This window comes from Chaetodon auriga, chromosome 9 (genome assembly GCF_051107435.1).
Source record: "Chaetodon auriga isolate fChaAug3 chromosome 9, fChaAug3.hap1, whole genome shotgun sequence".
Lineage (NCBI taxonomy): Eukaryota > Metazoa > Chordata > Actinopteri > Chaetodontiformes > Chaetodontidae > Chaetodon > Chaetodon auriga.
The window spans coordinates 15587501-15610100 of record NC_135082.1 but is presented as its reverse complement, the minus strand read 5'-3'; the positions used below and the strand labels follow the sequence as shown (position 1 = coordinate 15610100).

The window sequence follows — 22600 nt, the reverse complement described above, 5'->3', positions numbered from 1 at the left end:
CTCGAAGACGACTGTCTGAGAAACTCTTTCCAGGAGACCAAAAATACCTACAGTGAGCCTGAAAGATTTAGGCTTCTTTAGAATCAACAGCTGCGCCTCAACCTAACAACGCGATTGTGTGTGCGTGAGTTTGAGTTAGTCTGAAATGTAAATGGTGTTCGAGATGACACACACACTTACGGTTGTTTATCTTCCCTGTGGCTGTGAATCAATACATTTTATGTGGGGTAATCACGCCTACCTGATTCTCATCAGGCCCTTCACATCATCTGCCATCAGGCTGGCACACGCACACGCACACACACACACACACACACACACACACACACGGACAGTAACAGGCAGAAAGAGAGAGTGGTGTGTTTGAGCTTTGAACTTGAGTCCTTTTTACCTACTTCTGTTGGGTTTGGCCTCCCCACTTAGGTGTTATGCTTTGCTGAGCAGCTCAGACAAGGACATACGCACATAAAATATAGAGACACACATATTTGGGTCAGATTATGCTAACAAGGTTGTGCGCACACACAGATGCACCCTGCAGCATTAATGCTAAGGTGTGTTTAGATGAAGCAGATGCCTCACGAGTGAGCTGCTGCCCTCGGGCTAGTCTGAATCAGCTTACGTTGACCGATTCGCTGCAGCATATTGTGTGTGTGTGCGCATGTGTGTGTGTGCATGGATTCATGAGTCTATAAAGGTCCATATTTTACATATGCATGCTTACTTTTGAGAGATTTGCCCTATTTCTTTGTGCGTGCCGTGAGGTAGACCTCATTTCTCTAACCTTGCAGCCGTCACAGGTCATCGAGCAAAGCTTTTTTTCTCATCATGTATTGACAGGTTTTTGCATGTTCAGTGTTAAAATAATATTAAGCAAAAAGGTTCAAGTGCAGCAGGTCAGTAAATCCAAATAATATTGATATAGTGATACAAGATTTAGCATCACCTAGAATCTGATTATCATAATACAGAAATATATCTTAAAGCTGACAGTGTTTCCTAAGGCAATACTGATCCCCCCGATTCTACTGTCACATATTGATATTGCCTTATTTAATTTGAATTATCACAGTGTTTGAATTTGTCATTGTTGCCAGTGTTAACTCCCATCTAGGTTTCAATGCTATAAAATTGCACTGCATTATACAGCAATAGGAGACTTACGTGCATTGCCTTCTCCTATGTTCAAGAAATGTATCTTTATGACTAAAGAGCTGTGGCAGTTAAAATTTGGTGAACATTGCGTCAAAGCCTGTTGCTTATCAGGCTCGACCAAAGCAAAAAGTATATGATCCACAGTTTGTATTTTACTTTTGCTTTCAATTGGTGAAACAACCAAAATGGCAGAAAAATGCCTGACTTCCTGCTCGAGTGGTCTAGTAGATGATAGACAGCAGGTCCGACCATACTTAATGTACCAGTGTTAATGTCCAACAGTACTGATCCTGATATTTTAACCAGGAAATTGCAGTCATTTGACTTGGGACAGGTCTGAGCACAAATATAGACAGACTGTTAGACACATCTCGTCCCCTTTGTTTCCCACCAGGCAGATGGAGGAGAAGAAACATGACAGAACAGTGGCTTCAAAGGGAAAGATAGGAATTGGAAAGCAGGTCTGCACAAAAAAAAAAAATCCACCTTCAAGTGTCAGAAGCCTTTGCGGTTCAAATATCCACACTGAAGTTGATTAACTGAATGTTCTGGCGAGGCACATTTTCTGAAAAGTGAACAGAATTCAAATGTTCAGATTCAGAAAACTCTATTCTCTTTCTTGTTTCATTTGATGTGCCATTTGTCCATTCGGAGCTCGAGCGAAGCTTTGGGCAGTGTGCGCAAACTTGGTCGTCTTCACAGTGAGGAGAATGCGTGAGAGGGGAGAACGACTGCACACACAGGCAAAACCTGACGAGGCTCTGCTCTGCATCTCTGTGTGTTTTCACCTGAGGAAGCCTGACAGTCTTTTTTATCCTTGTCTATTTTTTCTCTCTATCTTCCTCTTCCTTTTACTCTCCTCTCTGTCTCTGTTTGCCTCAGGGGGAAACATTTCAACACATCCGGGACATTGTGGTGTCTCTGCTGAGGATCATCAACCGGACGGTCATCACAATGGGTCGAGAGCATGCTCTAATCGTAAGTGCACGCAAGCGCCACATATGTCTGATTTTCAAACATGGCGGAACCTCTCTTGTCTTTTTCTCACGTTGTCTGCTGTTTAAAGTGGACTAGCAAAAAAAAGAAAATCAACCCTTCAAACCCAATGTCATCGATGAAACACAAAATATGTTGACGAGAGCACATTTTGTTTAAAATACACACTTTTATTGTACAGACAAGAGGACGGTCAGGAAGAGAGGGGCATCGTGGGAGCTCACAGACTGTTATAGTTAATTAGTAAGAGGGTGTCATCCAGGATTCTAATTTGTGGCAACTTGTCACCCAGAAGCAGCTGAAGGAGGCCCTTGTGAGATTAGTGGTTGCGCTCTAAACTGCTGTGCACTAAGCAGTGTGCAAATGGTGTGTGTTTGTGTGTGTGCAAAATAACAGTGTTTGCAACAGGGATAGACCCAGACAGAATTTTTACAGATTTTCACTTTTACTAATTACAAAGATGTTGTTTATAGGTTCAGCTGTCACTTTTTCAAATGGAATAATGTACCTTGACCTGAAAGAATGTGCAGATTTTTTTGTATATATTAATGAGATGTTTAGACCTGCAGTGTATGTCTTTAGCATTGTTGCTCTTTTGAAGCTTAATGAACTGGCTGGCAGAGGCAGTGTAGCCTGAGTGCTACGAGCTATGTTTAAAGATATGGAAAGAATTATCTATGGTATATTTAATGTGAACGAGGTGATGTTTGTTTTTTGGGTTATTGCGGACATGTTTTTATTATTCTGCTTAGTTGATTAGGTAACTTACTGTATGTACTAACTGCAACTGCAGCCACAGTTGGTTGGTGCTAAATCACATGAAACTCATGGTTTGGGGCTCTCCACACCTCACATGACGACAGAGCTTTCTTTTTTGCACAATGTGTGCAGTGTGTGCTCAAGAACATCTCCGGACACACACATCTAGTTTCACTGGAATTCAAGCAGAATTTACAGGTGCCTTATTAGCTCAGACTTTGCAAATATTAATACATCTCTGAAGTGATAACTGGTCTACCCCTAGTTTGCATTGGTTCACAAGTGTGTGTGTGTGTGTGTGTCTGTGTGTGTCTGTGTGTGTCTGTGTGGAGTACTTGCTTGTGTTTCAGTGAGCGCTGTGTACTGCATATGTATGTTAGTGCCCTTAAGTGTATGCCTCTTTGTGTATGTATTTGTATGCGTGTGTGTGTGTGTGCATGTGTTAAAATCCTTGAAACAAGATTGAGCTTACATCAAAACACTTCCGTTTTGGATGGTAATAGAGGAGAGAATCAATCACTCTGTCAGTCACCGTTGACAGAATTTTTAATTATCTGACACGGCCTGTCAGTTTGTGATCAGCTGCCTATCACAATGTCTCTTCATGTATTCTTAATACAATCTCCACTGTGCTCTCCAAAACCCTGATATCCATCCAGCGAGCCGTGTCTTTGTTTCCAGAGACATCGGCTTGTTTTTCCACCTGTATCCTCTTAGCTCCTCGGTTGCTGCTACATTCAGATTTTGGCCATCAAGCCGTCCAAAGACGCACTATTCCGATTAGTTGTCAACTTCCTTGGAATTTCAGAATCATTCCGATCCTCCTGCTTATTGCTGTAATTTAGCCAAAATCGTTGAGAGGATTCATTTTGAGCGGTAGGCGTGAATCCATCTTGGCATAAATCCGCTCATACATCTGTCCATCTGTCTAGACAGCCACTCAGCCAAGTGACAAACACTACGCCCGTCTGTCATCCAATGTGTCAGTGCTTCCTTTCTGTTTCAAAAGTGTTATGGGAAAACAGTATCCTCACTTTTAGTCAAAAGTTAATCACAAATTAGCTGCTGAAGTCTGGGTTCCACAGAGGGAAGGTCATGGCGATCTCGATCTCCCTCTTAGACGAATCTGAGAGGAAAGTTGAGCAGCTTGTTTGGTCCTCTTCTTTAGTGCATTTCCTGTTTCTCTACCTTCCCCCTGGTGTATATTATCAGAGCTGACAATGGATCGCAGTGGGAAAAGTGCCATTTACAGGGATGCAGCTTAGAAAATGCCCCCTTTGATTTTAATGACACACCCACAGAACCATGAGAGAGAGATGCTTTATTCCAAAACTTCTGCGCCCGGGGTCTCCTGAAACATCATTGTACGTCTTACAGCCACCAGAAACACTTCTTACGGAGCTTCTTGACACGGGCCTTGGTGCTGGGGCGGCTAGAGGTGGAAGGGGCTAGCGTTGGCTTGGTCAGAGTGGGTGCAGGCACATCATACTCCCCCTCCAGGGCCTCCATTATCCCCTGTAACCGTCCCTCCTGCTGTCGGAAATCATGCTCCACACTGGAGAGAAGAGGAAGAAAAAGAGAGCAGTTGAAGGGGAAGGAGGGGGCACCATGTGGAGGTTGGGGTAATGTCAAATCAAGTCAAATTTATTTATATCGCTCATCTTTCACAAAAAAGAGATTAGATGTAGGTGCAGAGAGAGAGAGAGAGAGAGAGAGAGGAGATGAGCAGAGGGATGTGAGGACAAGTGGAGGTCTGTTGAGCAGAAAGAGGGATTGAGAGAAAGGTGAGCGAAGGAGTTTTAAAATGTAGTTGCAAGATGCTGACAGCACCTTAAAGAGGAGTTGTACTTACTACGCATAATGCAGTTTTATGTTGAGATGTCAAATCGTGTTCTTAACTCAGATATATGCACCTTCAGCACACAAACACATGCACGCACGCACACACACGCACACACACACACGCTTTTACACAGGCCTCAACTCAGCACTCATTTCACGTCCATAGCATTCTTCTGTGCTTCATGCACCAATAGATCACAGGCTGGTGAGATGAGAGGTGTGGGAGGAGAATGGAAAAGAGAGCAGGAGAGGAGAGGAGGTTAAAGGAGAGGAGAGGAGAGGAGCGTTTGCAAAGTGGAGGAGCTAAAGGAAGGAGCGACAGAGGAACTTCTTTTTTTTTTTTTCTTTCCTCCTCTGATGTGTTCAAAGCAGACCCTCTCGGCTTTCTTTTTCTAGGCCTCGCTCGTTCCCCCTCCCCCTCCTCTCGTCGCTCTAGCGCTCTTTTTCCACACAGCCTCTGAAGTGTCCAGCGCTGCGGGTCAAAGTGTAGACTTTCTCTCTCCTCCTGGTAACTGTGTGTTAGAGAATGTGTGTGTGTGTTGAGTTGGATTATAGGGGTGGAGCTGCACAGGGCTTGGCATCTGGAGTTAATGAGCCACATGATGAGGCAAGGAGAACAGAGACAACTACACACCTCCCCTCCTCTAGTATCCCAGCATCCCATCACACACACATACTGTATAAACACATATGTTCTCCCATGACACCCACCATGTGCACCTTCCACAGCAAGCCCAAGGCTGAGTGAGGGGAGAAAAAAGGAGCATACAGGGACTTGTGAAAGGAGAAAGAAACTGACTCTCCTCTGGGAGATGGAGGGATGGATAAATGAAAGAAAGGCGAAGCTTTAATAAAACAGGGCAGAGAGGTCACTGCAGAATGAAGGAGGGAAACAATAAGAAGGAGAGAAGTGAAGGAGGAGGGTCACCAGGGACGAGAAGAGAAGAGGGCAGAAAGGTCTTGGCTGTCTGGGAAGGAGTGCAGAGATGGAGGGAGTGAGTAAATAGAGGAGGAAGTAAAAGCTCCACTGGACTCCAGTGAAGGGAGATGGCTGCCATGAATAAATGATAAAGGAGATGTACTGTACTATAACTACACATGCACACAGCCAGATATTGGTGCACACACACACACACGGAGGAAAAGATAAAGTGGTGCACCTGTCCCACATTCACTCCGTTTATCTTCTGTCTTGTTTTAGAATGGAGGACTTTTCTTTGTCATGTTTCCCTTTAGCCGCACACTTCACTAGCTTTCAGCCTCCTCCTCTCTCAGTCCTCTCTAACTACCTCTCTCTACCCGTATATACCTCTCTTTCACTATTGTTCCTGGGATTAGAGCACGGTGGGAAAAGCTGCAGCTCTTAGTTCATTCTGCAAGCTGTCATCTTCAGCATCTTTGCAACCGCGTGCGTGACTGTGTGTAATACTCGCCGCTGTCCTGGTGAGAAGCTGTTCAATTTTTAAACCTGAACTTTTTGCTTCAAGTGAGGGTTAGTCCTGTACTGTGGTGGACAAGATTGAGGCTTAGTTTCTTGCACATGTGGATGTATTTATACAATTCAATCATGTCTTTCTGCTTAGGTGTGTGTGTGTGCCTGTCTCTCTCTCTGTGTTTGAGCTGTTTAAGCTTCAGGAGAAAAACAGAGGGGCTGTCAAAAGTTCCTCTCCCCCCTGTCTCTCATCATACAGATTAATTAGGACTGACAATAGCAAAACATCTTCAGGCAGCCAGCCCACATCAAAAACCCCTTTTTCCACCACAAATCATTAGGATGGATGTTTCAGTCCCACGCGTTATTCATCCTCAGCTTGTGTGTGTCTCTCCATCCCTATCTGCCACCCTCTTTACCCAGAATCCCCTTTGAGAGGTTGATAAGGCCGTTACTGTCCAAAAAAAAAAAAAGAAAAAAAAAAAAGAATGGAGCTGCACTCTGACTTTTGTGTGCTTGTCACAATTGGTTGCCGAAAATGTATTTTTCTGCAAATGTAATGGATGCAGTTTTTTTTTCATAAGAAACTTCTACTGATATGTGAGAAGAAAATGCAGATTCTGCATATCTGTCTAAGTCATTAACATCTGTCACATAGCGTGAAATATATTCATTTCTTTGTTTTTTTGTATGTGTGAGTGTGTGCATGCAAGTACGCACAGACGTGCACAGGCGAAAGCTGAAAAATGGCTTTTTATGGACTAATTAGCATGTTTGTGGACATGATTATATTTGCATGTGTGCAAGAATACAAAGGGAAAGTGGAGCGAGAAAAGAGAAAGTGAGGAGAGAGGAAAGAGGGGTGATCATGATGTGAGAAGTAGCAACGCACTCCTGAGATCAGCATAGCCTCAGGCCCATAACAAAGTCCCCAAAATGTCTGAAGATATTGAAATTCAAGGCCTTGAGAAATATTGTGGTGCTTTAATGACTGTTGTTAGATGTTTTTTTTTGTGTTGTACTGCATGTTCACTGTTAGATTACAGATTAGGTTTATTTATAGAATAGAAGCAATAGTGGTTTATGTCACCTTAGCAGAAATTCTCGCTTGTTCAACTTCCTGCACCTCTCACCAACACATACAGAGCTTTCAATATTCAGATTAGAAGCTTTTTTCTCTGTGTTTTGTTGCTTTTTTTAAATTCAGTTACAACAAATTCATGTGAGGAAATACTTAGCTAATTAATTAAAAAAATACCAGAATGATGCTTTTTGCGAGCAATTTCGGTTTCCTGCTCAAGTGAATGGTTATGTAATGTAAATTGTAGGGCTGCAACTAATCATAGTTTTTAATCTGACAGCTTTTTTCTCGATTAATTGATTTAATGTTTAGTCTATCGCTGTCTGTAAATGTCAGAAAATCACTGCTTCCTGAAGCTGAAGTTGACACATTTAAACAGTCCAAAAGCTGGAGATATTCAGCTCGCGGCAAGTAAATCCTCACATTTAATGGACTGGAACCAGAGAATTTGTGGCATTTTTGTTTTAAAAATGACTTAAGTGATTAACAAAATTGGTGGCAATTAATTCTCTGTTGATCAACTGAGCAGTTACTCAACTAATCGTTTCGGCTCTAGCTAGCTATAAGGCTTAATTCCACCGATCAGAGCATGTGTGAACATATGTGCTCAGTTCGTGCCTCTTTCTCTTCATCTTTTTGTGTATGTGCTTGCATGCGACTCTATATAAAGTGTGGGACGTGGATATGGTAGCGGTGAGGTAAATGAATATGTTAACGTGTGGCAGTCCTTTCCCCGTGGTGTTCATTACAACTTACTGGGCCAACGATCCTGCTGTGTTAATTAAGATCAAGGGGATGAGGAGGAAGAGGGAGTTGGAGACGTGTGTAAAGAGATGGAGAGATGAAACAACAGAGGAATAGGAAGTAGAAATCCTGGAGGGATGCAGATGTGGGGCTGCTGGGAGGCGGGTGTTTTCGTAAATTAGGGAGAGCTGGAGAGATAAAGGCCCTGTAAAATGTGTCTTTATCCCTTGTGGCCTGCAAGGGAGGTTTATATATGATTGTAAACAAGCAGAATTAGCTCCAGGCCTAGCTTTCGTCTGATACATGCAAACAAAAAGTTCTGGACTAAAAAGGCAGTTTTGACACCAGATTATTCCAGTTACAGCAAGTAAATATTTCTTTTGTGTTTCTTTGTTCTCTTTGCAGCCACTGCATTGTGTGAAAACCCACTTTTTCAGCGTGTGAGAGCAGTGCAGATAAAGAGCAGAGTCTTGGTGGTTGGGTGGGAGTGGGGCACAGGTGATTACAGCTTTGCCAATTGAGAAATGGAAAAAGGGAAGGATGTGCAGAAGAAACCGGTTTGATTGAAAGTTAGAGATGAAAGAAGGAGAGATGAACAGGCATGGGATGGAAAGATGGAATGATTTACATAATGAAAAGATGCAAATAAGAGAAGAATGGGGTGGAGGTGATGGGAGGATTAAACTACAGTGTGTGTTATCAGATTGTGAGGGCGCAGCTCTGTAAGTTGCAGAAGATCTAAGAATGCAATTACTTATTTAGGTCACACACACAAGGGACAGCTGAAAGGAAAGAGGCATCATTTAGATGCTGAATTAATTTGCTTGTTTGCACAGAACACTCCTTTGTGTGTAAATAACTTTCCTGGAGAGAGCGTCCTCCTCTAATCTCTAGAATATCACATGTATTCATTTCAATATTGATGAGGGGAATCACTCATAGTCTGCCATTTTTCATATAATAGGGATATATTGTGTGAATAGTACAATTATCAGTGGGAGAAAAGGGCAGAGGCAGCAGAATACCAGGAAGACGAACTAATGAAAAATGAAACAAAAAAGAAAGATGTGCTGAATAAGTGATAAAACCTGGAAAAGCTCAGGGAAAGAAAACAATGGGAAATGAAACATTTTCAAGGTTAAAAACGGGCATACAGTTTTCCAGGAGAAGTTTCAGGGCTGTTTATTATGCCCCAGGAAAGAATGAGTTGTCATTGGTGGGTTATGTAATGCAGTAAGCTCATTATCTTGATCAGGTTACCTGTAGATGATGCAGGCTGTCTTTTGGCAGGTGGGGCAGTTGTTAATGTCCTGACCAGTTCTGTATGAGCTGCGACTGCAGAAACGACAGATGTAAAACATTCACACACGCTCGCACAAGGAGTTTAATTGAACACATATCTGATCTTACCAATACATGTTTTTACTACTAATATTGTGTTAATAATAATTATACAAACTATTTGTTTTAGAGAAAAACATTCACCTTGACATCTTTGAGTGATTATTGCTGCTAAATCAATAAAAATAAATGTCAGGTTTTGGTATCAGCCACTGCAAATAAAGCCTTTCTGCAGTTAACGCTATGCACTGATGTTCAACAGCAGAGGAGGAAATAGCAGAAATAGCAATTTTGTACTAGAAACAAGCCTCGCATTTCCTGACTGGAAAGAGTCTCGCTCTTCTGACTGCTGGAGTCACAACTGTTATTGCTCTCTCCACCTACACATACTCGGCGCAGCAACATCAGGTGTGCTCTCGGGGGGTTGTCAAAGGGCACAGAACAGGCTTGTGATGTTTAGTGCATGTGATGTTCCCCAACAGGAGCAACAGGACTTCACCTGGGTAGTCGTGGTTGGTTAAATCCTGCCAGCTTGGCATTACAGGCAGGTGAAAATATCTGGGAGCCGATACAATAAGCACAGTGTTAAGAGAAAAGTATCTCTATTGTCTTTCACTCTAGAAAAGATCTGTGTTGAAATTGGGTGTGCATTACTAAAAATATGATTACACATGCAAACTGTGTTATCAAGGTCGAACAAGACTACAGAGCTGCTGGAAAGCAAAGTCAGATTGAAAAAAAGTACGGCAAGCTCATGCTTGCTGTCATGTAATTAAAACGCTTCATTTTGCCAAGATATTTTGGCCGCCCCTTTACTGAACTCTGTAGATGAGGGAGTAGCTGATTTATGTTAATAAAATAGACATTTTAATTACATGGAGAGAGACTGTGTGACTGGCATCCGTTTTTCTCCCCTACCAGTCTCTATCAAAGACAACAACAGCAAGAGAAGACAAGTCTTTGCTTCAGGAGAGAAAGGAAAACAAGGAGCTGAGCACAGCAACAAGCTTTTAGCTCTGCCGACACTTCTATCACAGCGGCCCACTTAGAGTACTTTCATTTCTGGCACAGCATCAGATACATGTAGCCCCTCACACTTACTTCCTCTCTCTCTTTGTGTCTTTTCTCTCTCTCCCTTTCTCTTCTCTGTGCCTCTCAGTCTGCCTATTTACCCCTTTTTACCCCTATTTATCACCTACTTAGCGTGAAACATGAGAATCCTCACAACAAGCATACAAAACACTCAAGGTACATATGAATATATAATCTATACAGTCACGCACACACACAGGGCAGGACAGCATGTTCGCTGAGCGTTGGAGCCTTATTGTGCAGCTTAAACATTAATTGCATTTCTCAAAGGTAATCTGATGAGGATTAGTCTGGAGCTAGAGACATCTGTTAACCCCGAACAGACAGAGGGAGGGAGTAAAAACATGTGAAGAGGACGTTATAAAGATCATTTTTGAGAAGATGAGGCAAAAGGGTAAGTCACCAGTAGGCATGAGAGATTAGGATGGAGAGATGGGAAGAAAGGGGTTGAAAGTTGAGGTGGGAGGATGACATATGGTAAAGGAGAACAATTACTGACAGTAAAGGTGAAATAGTGAGGAGGCGATAAAGAATGGGGAGCGATAGAGGGAGGGGGAAACAAAACAGAGTGACGGCTAACACATGACAGCAGGACAGAGTGATGGACAGGTTGTCGGGGCAGAGAGAAGGGGAAGATCAGAGAATGGCGAGACGGCCAAGGAGTTATTCATAAGTGGAGGTGCAGAAAGAAAGAAAGATAAGGAGAAAGAAAAAGTATTAATTAAGAATTGGGGGAAAGAGATGAATAGCTCGAAGCAAGTTAAAGAGCCTCAGAGAAAGACGAGGGCGTTGATTGAAATAAAGCGAGAAGTGAAAGCCGGCTGGGATGCCTGAAGAGGAAAGAAACAATGGATATGAAGCAGGAGAGGAGGATTTATGAATAAAAGAGTCTGCAGGAGAGAGAGAGAAGGACTGATTAGCTTAACTTGGTGAGCAGTATGTCTTGTATGGACATGGTTACAGTAGGGAGTCAGAGAAAGGAGCTGCTAGCCTTGACTACAGGCTGGCAGGTATCGTATATCCCTAAAGGACTGGATCACACACTCATGCACACACACACGGCACTACAGCAATTCTCCACTGGCCTGCCTGACATTTAAAATCTATTACACGGGCTTGAAAGCCTGTCGGTATATATTGCCATAAAAACTCAAATACACTCTCTTCTTAATCTCGTGCACTCCGCTGACACCCTCTCTTCTCCCTCTTTCTTCTCTGTATCACTGTAGCTCACTCTCACACTCTTACTTAAGCACTTAGTCGTGCAGTTCATATCTCTACCTCCTCATCTTTTGTCTTCATCCCTTATCTCTGTTTTCATCCCTATCTTCATCTCTCTTTTCACTCCCTATCTAACCCTCTTTTTCCCCTTCTGCTCTCTCCCATTTCTTTCCCTCCCAAACTCCCTTCTCTCACCCTTCGCTGAGGGCCTTGCTCTTCTCCAGGTCTTGAATGACGTTGAGAAGCACCTTGATCTTCTCCTGATTGGACAGTAGGTTCTCCTCCACGTTCTGCAGCTGCCTCTCCAGCCCGCGTGGCGCGTTCCCTACTTGTCCAGCCGGCAACCCTCCTGGAGCGCCATTACATTGTGCTTTCATATGAGTCTTACAAGGCAGAGTGTGGTCGTCAAATGATTTGCTCTTCTGTTTTGCGTAGTCCTTGAGTTTGGTCCGTTCTGAGGACGTTTGTTTGGGAGTATTCGTGGTCTCCTGGGTGTTTTTGGTTTGCGCTACAGGTGTGGCCGGTTTGGAGGTGTCTTTAGGAGAGTTTTTTGGTGGGGGGGGTGGGGTGTTGGTAGGTTTTGAGTCGCTGTGAAGGGAAGAAGCTGGAGGTTTAGAAGCGATACGGACTGATGTGTGTTTGTGTTCATCAGCCTGCTTGTGTTTGTCAGTTGAACGCGGCTCTGTTGCCTCTACAGATGGTGTGTGTGCTTGCTGTGTATGCGTGGTAGCTGTGGTCCTGTCTGTGCTGTTGTGTGCATGTGTGTCTGTTGTTTGGGTGGCTGAGTCCTTGTAATGAGTAAAGTCTGCAGAATGTGGCCTTGTCTGCTGCTTTGAATCTGTTCTTTTGTTCTGAGTGTGTGATGTGTGGTTGGAATGTGAGCTGTGTGTTTTTGGTATAGTATGTGACAGCTGTGGTATTAGAGTAGGCTTCACTGATGTGTGCACGGAGGTGTTGGCTGTCTGTGAGTTTTTAGGGTAAGAGTCCAGCGCAGACTCCTTTCTTGACTGGCTGGGAGCCGGTGTCCGTGGTGGATTAGGTAAAGTCTGGCTGGCTGTTATTTGATTGACAGCCTTCCTGCGACATGCACCTGTGCACGGCGTAATCTGTGATCGTCTCCTCCCACACGTCCCACAAAGGCGCAGCGGGGAAGTCGTCATCACTCGACAGGGCCGTGGTGGGGTGGCGTGCACCGTCGTACAAACGCTCCCTGTCTTTAATACAGAGCGATGGCCCTCCCCACGTAGAGACTGCACCCTCCTCCTCTCGTGGACCGGCTCCTTACCTTCTGTGGCCTCAGTGCAAACCCCTCCCACCACCTCAGAGGCCACCACGCTGCCATTTGTATACCGAGCTGTCCTTTTAGCTCTTGTGTCCTTGGGGTTTGCTCGTATAGTTTTAATCTGGCAGTAAACTCCGCTGCCTGACCCCTGCGACCCCATGTCGTCCTGTGTCAGGCTGTTGATCTCGTTCTGAGATGTCTCCTTGGACACTGGCAGACTGTTGCTGTCACTTCTGATGACCCCCGCTGTCTTCTCCGCTGTCATTGTTTTGTCTGCTGCCATGGCGAGTGGCCGATGCGTGTTGGCTGGCTGGCTGCCGTGTTGTTTGATGGAGGGCAGAGTCCGCAGCCCGGGAGATGTTTGCACCCCGACGCTGCACAGCGGGCCCCATCGTCCCCCTGCCAGGGGAACCCCCAGCGCAGGCACTGGATTGGTTGGGTCAGCCACCCTCCTGCCCATACTCCTTTGCAGGTCGGCTCAGCCCCCTGAGGAGCTGAACGGGATGGAGGCAAGCGGTGACATCAGCCAGCGTCAGCGGGATTATATCCAATAGAAAGCAGGAATGTTTCCAGCTTTTGTTTACCCAGATTAATTTGTTTGTTTGTGAGGCGATGTGAGAGAGTTTGTATGTGGAAGCTGGAGACAGGAATTCAATATCCAATAAGGCTTTACACTCTCAATGTCCTTCCATTAATGACCTTCTTTCTACTTTAGCTACTTCTGATTGGACATCACTTTCACGGCTTTTCTCAGTCTCTAACCAGTGGCCTGCAGATGATGAGTTGGACGGATTCTCCGGGCATTGCAGGTTTGCTCTGGAGAGAGACAGAGAGAAAGGGAGAGAGGGAATGAATGGGAGAAATGACAGAAGAAAGGAGGGACAACAGGGAATAAATGGTCAGGTTGGCAGGAAGACACAGGCATTAAGCACGTAAAGCACCACATAAAAGCTTTGACCTCAACTGATTGCACACACTGACCAGATCGATACAACTCTATCAACCTCTTATTAGGCCAGCAGGGGGGTTGGAGTCACAGAGGCAAAACTCTAAATCTCATCAAGTGTTTCTCTTGAAGGAGCAGAAAGACGAGACACATCTTAAGGGTGATAGCGTATGCCTCCATAAAGTTACAAGTTGCATGTTCATCCCGGGAGCGTGGTCAATAAAACTTTTACATTTGGGACGACAGATGTCATTACCAGTTTTTATGACTTGAGGACGCAGTGAAATGCATTTCAGATGGTGTTATGTTTGCCTCCCACAGCAAAACGCAAACTGATGAAGCTTCATGCCTCATGGATGCAGTTTGGGAGTCTGTCTACCAAGTTCACCATAATGACAAGCTCAACATTGTTTCTGCTCATCTTCTTGTTTTACATTGGGGAAGACGAGCACCTGTTTCTTTTTGTTGTCGTGTCTCAGGTCCCTGTTGTAATGCATACCTAGCTTAGTTAAAGCCTTGTTTGGTTTTGTATTAAATATACTTGATCAAAATGTTTTAGATCATTTGGGAGGGGAGCAAAATTAGCCTTTTGATCTTAGTCACTTCAAATCACTTGAGAATTTACTCAGAATACTTTAATGTTGCACTATGACACGGAGTAGCTGATAAAATTGGGGCAAGATAATATTATATTCGATTTTTTTCTGAGAAGGAAATTGGGCCATTGCAGCAGCACATTTTGGCAGGGTACATCAAAGAAAAAAGGCATAGATAGGAGAGTAAATGGAGGTTGTTTAAATAAATGAACTTGATTTAATAATTCATTCATGCCTTTTTCAAGTTTTCTATTTATAATTCTTTATATCGTTATATACATATATATATATATAGAAGATAAAAATTATCTTTCATTTAAGCTAATGGAATCGCCCAATTGCACACATTTTGCTCCTGAGGGTAATTGGCCGTGCTACGGTTGGTAATCCAGTGCAATTGTTGTGACTTCAAAGTGCCTCTGCCCAAAATACAAGCTTCAGTACATTTTCGACATGGATCCAGGTCAGAAGTTTCAGCACATTTCTCTCTCTATCCATCTCCATTTAAATCAGACCCCTGCTCGACTGTGATGCCTCAGTGCCACTCAGGAAGCTCGTTTGCTATCGATTCCTGAACATGCTTGGTTGGGTGCTTTCCAACAGATGTCTATTTTGGCAAATGACAAAACAGGTCACATAAGAAAATTTGAGCATGAAAGCAAGCTGGTCCAAGGCATCAGTGAGTGGCCTGAAATCTTCTTTATGTCTCCATCAATATTTTGTTTTTTCTCCCATCTTCACAGTGTTGTCCTTTCATTGCAGTCAGTATGCGCTGTTAAACCAGCTGGCGTACGCACACACTCTCTCTCTCTCACACACACACACACACACAGAGGGGAAGAGAAAGAGCTTATTTTATGCCAGCTGGTGCAACATCACAGCACAGATCCATGTGGTATAGGGTCAAGGTTGGAACAGTGCAGTATTTTTCTAAATAAATGAAACACAGTGTTCACCTATTATTTTAGGAACCCATGAGATTCCTGACCAGCAAAGTTTTCATTAAGAAGCTTGTCTCAAAAGCAAAGGGGAAGTCAGATTCATGCCCAAGGTTTTCCAGGAGTTTTGGAAGTCTGCTGCCATCAGCAGTGGCCCTGTAGCAGCTAATATGTTCTTACTAGAGGACAGGTACTAACTCATACTGACTGTGATGAGCCCGTCTGCTGCACTAATGGTTCATATGTATTCAGGATCAGAGACACGCACACATTCACTCATACTGATGCTGTATGTGACCTATATCAGCTCATTTTGAAGCCTGATGTCGCATGCTGTTTTGACACCATCAGCAGAATGTGGAATTTGGCATTTGAGCCGGTTCATTCTCTTTTCCCTGACAGCAAGTGTTATTAATATTGTCAGACTCTTTGGAATTTCAGGTTTCATTTCAGATCATTAAATATTAAACCTGAGTGAATGCAGTTTATTGCGCTGGTGGGCCTGCCGATGGGCCACAGCAAAGAATTGGGAGCAGTTTAAATTTAGACTGTTTTCAGTCTGTCTCCCTATTGTATGAAACTTTTCTACATGTTTGCTGAGACAACAGACAGCGCCACATAGTGCTGTGCAGTTACTGCTCATGACTGACTCTCCTGCAACCACTGTGCTCAAGAGCCTCACTGACAGACAGCAGAGCTTTGAAATATAAGGTCTTAACGTGAGGCTCTACCGGTCAAAGGATTTCTGCCCCAGTGACATACTGCTGCTATTTATATGAATATCTTGACAGTGTGTTTGGCTCAAGGACTACAATGGCTATGTTGCCTCGCAGCAAGCAAGGGGTCACCCATAATTGACAGCCCAGACTGTTTTTGATTGGTTACCATGGTAACTGTGGCAACCATTGTCCTGGAGTGGACCACACGGGTCTTGACCCAGAGTTCACACATCCAGATTTGTCTGTTTTGTTTTGTTTTTTTTCCCCCCTCTTTACTGTGTGCTGTGTGTGGCTGTGTGTAGGCTGCAGCCACCAGGTGGATGAGAAATGGACTGAGATGTGTTGTTTGCAGGAAGAAATTGCAGATGAGGATGCTATTTTTCCTGAGACAGAGAGAGAGAAGAGAGAGGAGAGAGCCAGAACGGTCGAGCGAGCCAGTGTTTGTGTAAGGAAGTATGGACTGCAGATGTGTTTTTATGAGTGAGTGTGTGTGTTGTCAAGCAGTTTGCCTTGGGATTCAGACTAAGTCAATTGAAGGTAATTTCACTGCAGCTCATTTCCAAGCATTTGTCTTTCCACCAGCAACCACACCAGACACCTGCTGCAACTAACTCTCTCTCTCTCTCTCTCTCTCTCTCTCTCTCTCTCTCTCTCTATGTGTTTATGAGTGTGCCTACCATCTCAAGTCCCACTCTTCACCTCTGACCTGCAGGCTGTCAGGGACACCATATCTTCAGAAATCACTTTCTCTGATTCACACACCTGCCTCTCTCCGTCTCTCTACCACTCCCTCTCTCTCTTTCTCCCTCTGCAGGTCTTATTGGCTACCACTCTCCCCTCATCGCTCTCGTCTTTCATCGTTACCTGTGTTTGTTGTTGCACTTTTCCACTCACCACCCCCTTTTCCATCTCTGTCACACTGTCTTTGATTTGCTGTGTGTTTGTCACTACCCTCCCTCTGTCTCTATATTTAATCTTAGTCTCTCGCCTACATCCCACCTCTGGCTGTGCAAAATGAACGGGGAGGAGAAAGGGAGGTAACGCTGTTGGCTGGGGGATGAAGGGGAGATGACGAAAAAGGACAGGGGAGATGGCAGCGCAGGGATGTGCAGGAAGGTGGTGGAGGGATAAAGGGGCGATAACAGATGAAGGAGAAGGATCGTGGACGAGATGAAAGCGATGTGTGACTGTGTGTGCCAGGGGATGAGATGTAAAGGCCCATTTTCCTAAGTTGAAATCTCCAAAAGTGTCTGATAGAGTTTGTTAAAGAATAAAGAGAGAGGCACAGAAGAGAAGAAGATGCATGAAGAGACAGACATTAAAGAGGAGGAAGAAGGAGGTCTGGGACGGCGTATGCACCACTTGCCAGTAATCAATACACACTGCAAGTGTGTTTGAGCATCTGTCACCACACACACACACAAACAAACGCACGCACACAGCCTTTAAACACAACAGGGAGTTTCTTGACAGGGTGCAGCTTTTTATGAAATCTGTTTATACATGCAATGAGTTTAATTTACCAGTTGGTGGGTTTAGGCTGTTCAAGAATTGTCTACAACACAGGCAGCGCGCGTGTGTGTGTGTGTGTGTGTGTGTGTGTGTGTGTGTGTGTGTGTGTGTGTGTGTGTGTGTGTGTGGGAACATGTGTGCAAATGAGCGTGCACCCACGCCTTTGCAGTGGTAACGGAGCCCTGAATGCTCCAGCGAATCGAGTCCCCTGTCGTTTCAAGGTGAGCCTCATTTTTCAACTGCCGATTGAAGGGCCCTGTGTGTGTGTGTGTGTGTGTGTTTTAGGGAGCCCGAGACTCGCTTTACTGCTCTGTAATCACACTGCTTCTCTCACTCAGTGTGGCTTGCCCACTCACTGCCACAACAGAACAAACGCTGCACTTTATTGGCCCTTTGAGACAGGGCATACACGCTGCATTTTGGGTAGTGTAGTCAGTTTTCCCCCCTCTGCTGTCTGGGCTCAAAGCGACGAAAGAAGCTGTTTTAGCATTCTATTTTTATATACTTCTATGTTTGATTACCACTATTTTTCTGATTCTCTGTAAACTTCATTCAAACACTTAATTCAGGTCAGGGACACTGTGCGTCAATTTTATGACCATTTATTACAAAAATGGTACCGAGCAAGAAAATACTCTGCTCTTGAAGGCACATCTCAAATCAATCTGAATAAGTATGTCAGAGTTCTTTCAATGCACACTAAAAATTCATCTTTCATTTGTCAATGAATATGAAGCGCAAAATCAGATGTAATTTCAAGACCGTTTGCACAGACGTTTGTCGATGAATCATAGTAGGAAGAAGTTGGACTAATGTCAGTGCAGGTAGCTGATGATCTACTAAGTAAGAGTGAGCTGCTAGATTAATAAGACCTTCTCTCTGACTCATTCTAATGTGATTGATGATTGAAAATGACTGTTTGGTGTGATCAGCAGAGGAGCTGTCAGACGGTTCAGTTGGACTGATCAGTTCATTACAGGTGTGACTTCACTACTGAGAAGCCTTCCTCGGCTCTTTAGAAAGAAAAGGCAGCTCGTGCTTTACCTCTAATGTGAAATGAATGTATGTACAGTAATAAGGGAATGGACTGAAAATAGAAAAAAAAGGACCTGGCAAGTACTGGTCTTAGCATTGCTGCTTGTAAATTCATTTGTATCTGCACCTGTCCAATATTTGCATACTGCCTTACAGATATCCAGCATGAATGCACTGATCATCATTTTCTCTTTCCAGAATGGCTCACTGCTTTCACATTTTCTTAAGCATTATGGTATAACATTTATCTCTGCACCTCGGACAGACAAAAGAATCCAGCAATGATCATGAAAACAACAGGAAGCCTGCTCAGCTTTCTGCAGCCTGTTGTGCATTTTAATTGGGTTCAACTGTATTTTTCAGGGACAGTGCACTTTAATCAGCATGTCAACAGAAGAGCCAGTAGAGCAGAAGGCTAATGTTCATATCACAGAAGTCAAGAATCTCAGACAACCCAGCATAATCTAACAGTGGGTCTCAGTGAAGCATTGTATGGGGGAGATTGTGCGTGCCTCGCTGATCGTCAGCTACTCGGGTGTCTCTTCAAGGCAACGAGTGCAAACTATGGAAGCTGTTGCTGTGAAAGGAATTAATGTAGTTTTTCTATACACACTCACAAACCATCAATTTTTGGAGGAATACGGTAGAATGACAGAAAATGACCACGTTACAGCATTTGTTTCCAAACTTTTTTACACCGTGCCACCCCTTTAATGAAGGAAGTGTTGTCATGGCACCCTGAACCACCCACCCCCAATATAATATGATTGTATGTACAAAGATGATTTCATGTTGTTGTATTGTGTCGATTATATTGGGCCATTCTCAATCACTAAAAAGAATAAAAGCAAAGAGGTCCTCTGCAGGTTTACACTTACAACAGGCAATGAATACAATGAAATCTGTTAATATCTAATATCAGAATTATAACGATCTTATATTTCAGGTGTACAAGGACAACCAAAAAGAAAATTGCTCCAGGAGTTCTAATTGGTTATGTGAGCCTGCTGTTGATGTGAGGAGAGGGAGCCAGATCACACATGGTGCAGAGAAGATTTTTCCTGTTTTACATGTTAATGTTGCCAATTTTTTTTAAAAGTTTTAAAACGTTATTAAAAGCTCACCATGAATTAGCAATGATATGATAAATCTTGCAGCACCCTTGGCCCGTCCTCAGGGCTTAACTTTGGGAGACACTGCTCCACAGCACATTGTGTACTGTGTGTTCATGATAAATTTACGTTCCAATCTGGCACCCCATCTTTGTTATGCCTGTGAAGATTTCTCTTTGCTCGGAACATGAACGAGGATCAGGAGTTTTGTGTTCATTTCCTGGAGCTCACAGTGAGGCAGATGATGAGGACTAAGATTCTGGGTTTAAAGCTGCAGGTTGTGAGCCAGCACTGACAGTCTTTGCCCATGGACAAACTCCTCTGAGTGTATGTACTTCGCCATGTGTAGGCTAAGTGTGTGTGTGTTTGGAAGCACTAATGCATAAACAAAAGCAGAAGATAATCCAGCCAGAGATTTCTTAATTCTTCATTAGATCTGTGAAGTAGACCAGCCTGGACTTGTCAGCCTCTTCCCCGAGGAACCCTCAGATAATGATAACAATGATATTAATTTAAATGTGAAAATCCTCTGAGCTGTGCTGTGCATGCCTGGACATTGTCAGTGGGTGTTATAAGTGAAACCTGAAAGTTGAAACTACGGTTATAAATCCTCATGCTAATTTGCATTTAGACCCATATAAATTCATTAATTGAGGATGTGCAAAAGCAGTTTGAGGCTCCTTTTTCTGCAAATCTGCCTTGAAAAAAATTTATTCTCTTTAAAGTTTGACTCCTTTTAGCCCATTTTACTCATTCATGAAGGGATAAACAGGACGAAATTCAAATTGATCTCCTGTTCCAGCCAGAGTGCCCTCAGAGAAATACACAGGGAGGTCTTTGTGGATTAATAGTGTAAGCTATTTACAACCAGTTAGATACCTGTAACAAAAACAGGGGTGAAATACAGACAAAGAGCGTATCATTAACAAATCCATCTGCCAGCTTAGTTCATTTGTTTTGCTGTTGGCTGGAGGAATGTGTGTCGGTTGAGCGACGGAGCGGAGAACTGAACGTACGGCTGAATTTTTATGAGATATTTGACACCAAATATTTGCTTAGCAGAGATTAACATGATAAGGTAGAAAACTAGATCCTGTAAACCAACAGAGGAAAACAAAGTGTCTAAGTTAGGGGAGTTAGGGGAGGAGCTGCAGATGCACGACCACACACACTCATCTTATCAGCGTGGCTAATAGAGTGTGATATAGTCTGGGTTTTGTGTTTTTGCTCAGACTGCATGCTCCCTCCCTCTCTTTTAGCCTTTTCTCCATGTCACCTCATCTTTTTATCCCTCTCTTTCACCTGTCCTCGTCCTCTGATTACTCCCTCCTCTCTCCATCCCCTTCTATCATCTCATCGCTCTTTTCTGCCGTATCACTCATCCTGTCTGCACACATCCAATCTCTCCATCATTAACCCCCAATCTATCTCTCCTCCTCCCATCTCTCCATCCTGTTGCCCCCTCTGCCCTCTCTCCCTCTGCCTCATCCATCTTCCCGCCCTTCTGACTTTCTAGTCCTTTTTTTCTTTCACCCCATCTCATCTCCTTCTCATCACTTGTTCACTGTCTGTGTGGTTAGCAGAGCTGCTAAAGTGTCAGTGACACACACGCACACAAACACAAGGTTGAATATGAAAGCGAACACACACATTGCTTTTGACCCTGTCTCCCTGTTAGTCTCCCCTAACCTTTATTTCTCTTTCTCTGCATCATCTGTCATCCTCTGGAGAAAAGGGATATAATTAAAGGCAATGCAGTATAATGTCATAACCTATTGATTTGGTTTCCCTAGTCTCCAATTTGCATTATATCCTTTCAAATGATCTCTTTCTGTGCTGCATTTCCAATATACACACTGTTGTCTCTGCTTGTGTGCATTTTTTTTTTTTTACTTTTAAGCAAATTTGCATATAAAAGTTTTGAAATGCTATCAAAAGAACTCAAGTTTTGGTTTGTTTCTCTCAGTCGACTCAAAGCAAATATACAGAACTCATAAATAATGAAGATAATGAAGAAAACAGTCGAGTACTAAAGACGATCTAAATTAATAAAGCACATTCATGAGAAACTTGAGGGAATCTTTAGAGATGTGATTAGTACTGAATCAAGTTCTTGCCAGCATTTGTTGGCTATGCATCATTCTTTCATCCACGGATGAAAACAGAGAAATGCACTTAGCAATTCTGTTGTGATGCATCGCTAATAACCACATACCCCAAACAAGCTCCATATACATTAACGCATTAAGGCATGATTTATTCAACAAAAGTGCTTCCATTGCCATCTTTTTTTATATGTATATTTCAAGCAAACTTTACAAAATTTTGACAGATGATTTTCCTTACTCAGTTTTTGACTTGTTTGTTTGTGACGGTGCAGTACTATTCGATAGTGTAACGCAAGCAAACACACATGCATATGCACAAACTATCGCTTTAAATGATGTTCTGAACTGACTGATGAGGTCATATAAATGAGAAGTGCATGGGTCACGTATATCCACACTGTCTGAGCTGTAGATCCCTGCGCACATTTGCCTGTTCTGTCGCTCTCTGTCACTCACACACACACAAACAGAGACACACACACACACACACACGAACACATACACAGATGCACAGGGGCAGCATTAGTGTATAAGAGAAGGGTTATTGCAATATAATCCCATATTAAAGCCACACTCCCTGTTTGGGTTGGAGGCTTTTAATAGCAATCGGGCAGCACACGCACACACACGCACACACGCGCACACACCTAAATCGACAGAAGCATTTGGAATCCTTGTTAAAAGCAAAA

General features: G+C 43.5%; 2 protein-coding genes across 2 annotated transcripts in view; one reads left to right on the top strand and one right to left on the bottom strand.

The window, feature by feature from the left end:
- Positions 1 to 22600, top strand: part of dock2 (dedicator of cytokinesis 2) — a 95235-nt gene that overhangs the window by 42082 nt on the left and 30553 nt on the right. Inside the window, exon 26 of the mRNA XM_076738720.1 lies at positions 2038 to 2133. Coding sequence (XP_076594835.1) covers positions 2038 to 2133 — 96 coding nt within the window. The remainder of the gene's footprint in view (positions 1 to 2037; positions 2134 to 22600) is intronic.
- Positions 2305 to 13529, bottom strand: insyn2b (inhibitory synaptic factor family member 2B). The gene is made up of 3 exons (XM_076738721.1): positions 11859 to 13529; positions 9270 to 9344; positions 2305 to 4465 (listed from the first exon to the last, which is right to left on the bottom strand). The coding sequence occupies exons 1-3, from the start codon at positions 13403 to 13405 to the stop codon at positions 4282 to 4284; spliced, it is 1806 nt and encodes a 601-aa protein (XP_076594836.1). The 5' UTR covers positions 13406 to 13529; the 3' UTR covers positions 2305 to 4281.

Bases quoted from the DNA above. Each gene is read 5' to 3' on its own strand.
- insyn2b (XM_076738721.1), bottom strand. From the start codon at position 13,405: ATGGGCAGGAGGGTGGCTGACCCAACCAATCCAGTGCCTGCGCTGGGG. The intron at 9,345-11,858 runs GTGAGAGAAGGG...TCGTTTCTGCAG, and splicing joins AGCAAGGCCCTCAGCGAAGG to TCGCAGCTCATACAGAACTG. The intron at 4,466-9,269 runs GTAACCTGATCA...TCTTCTCTCCAG, and splicing joins ACAGCCTGCATCATCTACAG to TGTGGAGCATGATTTCCGAC.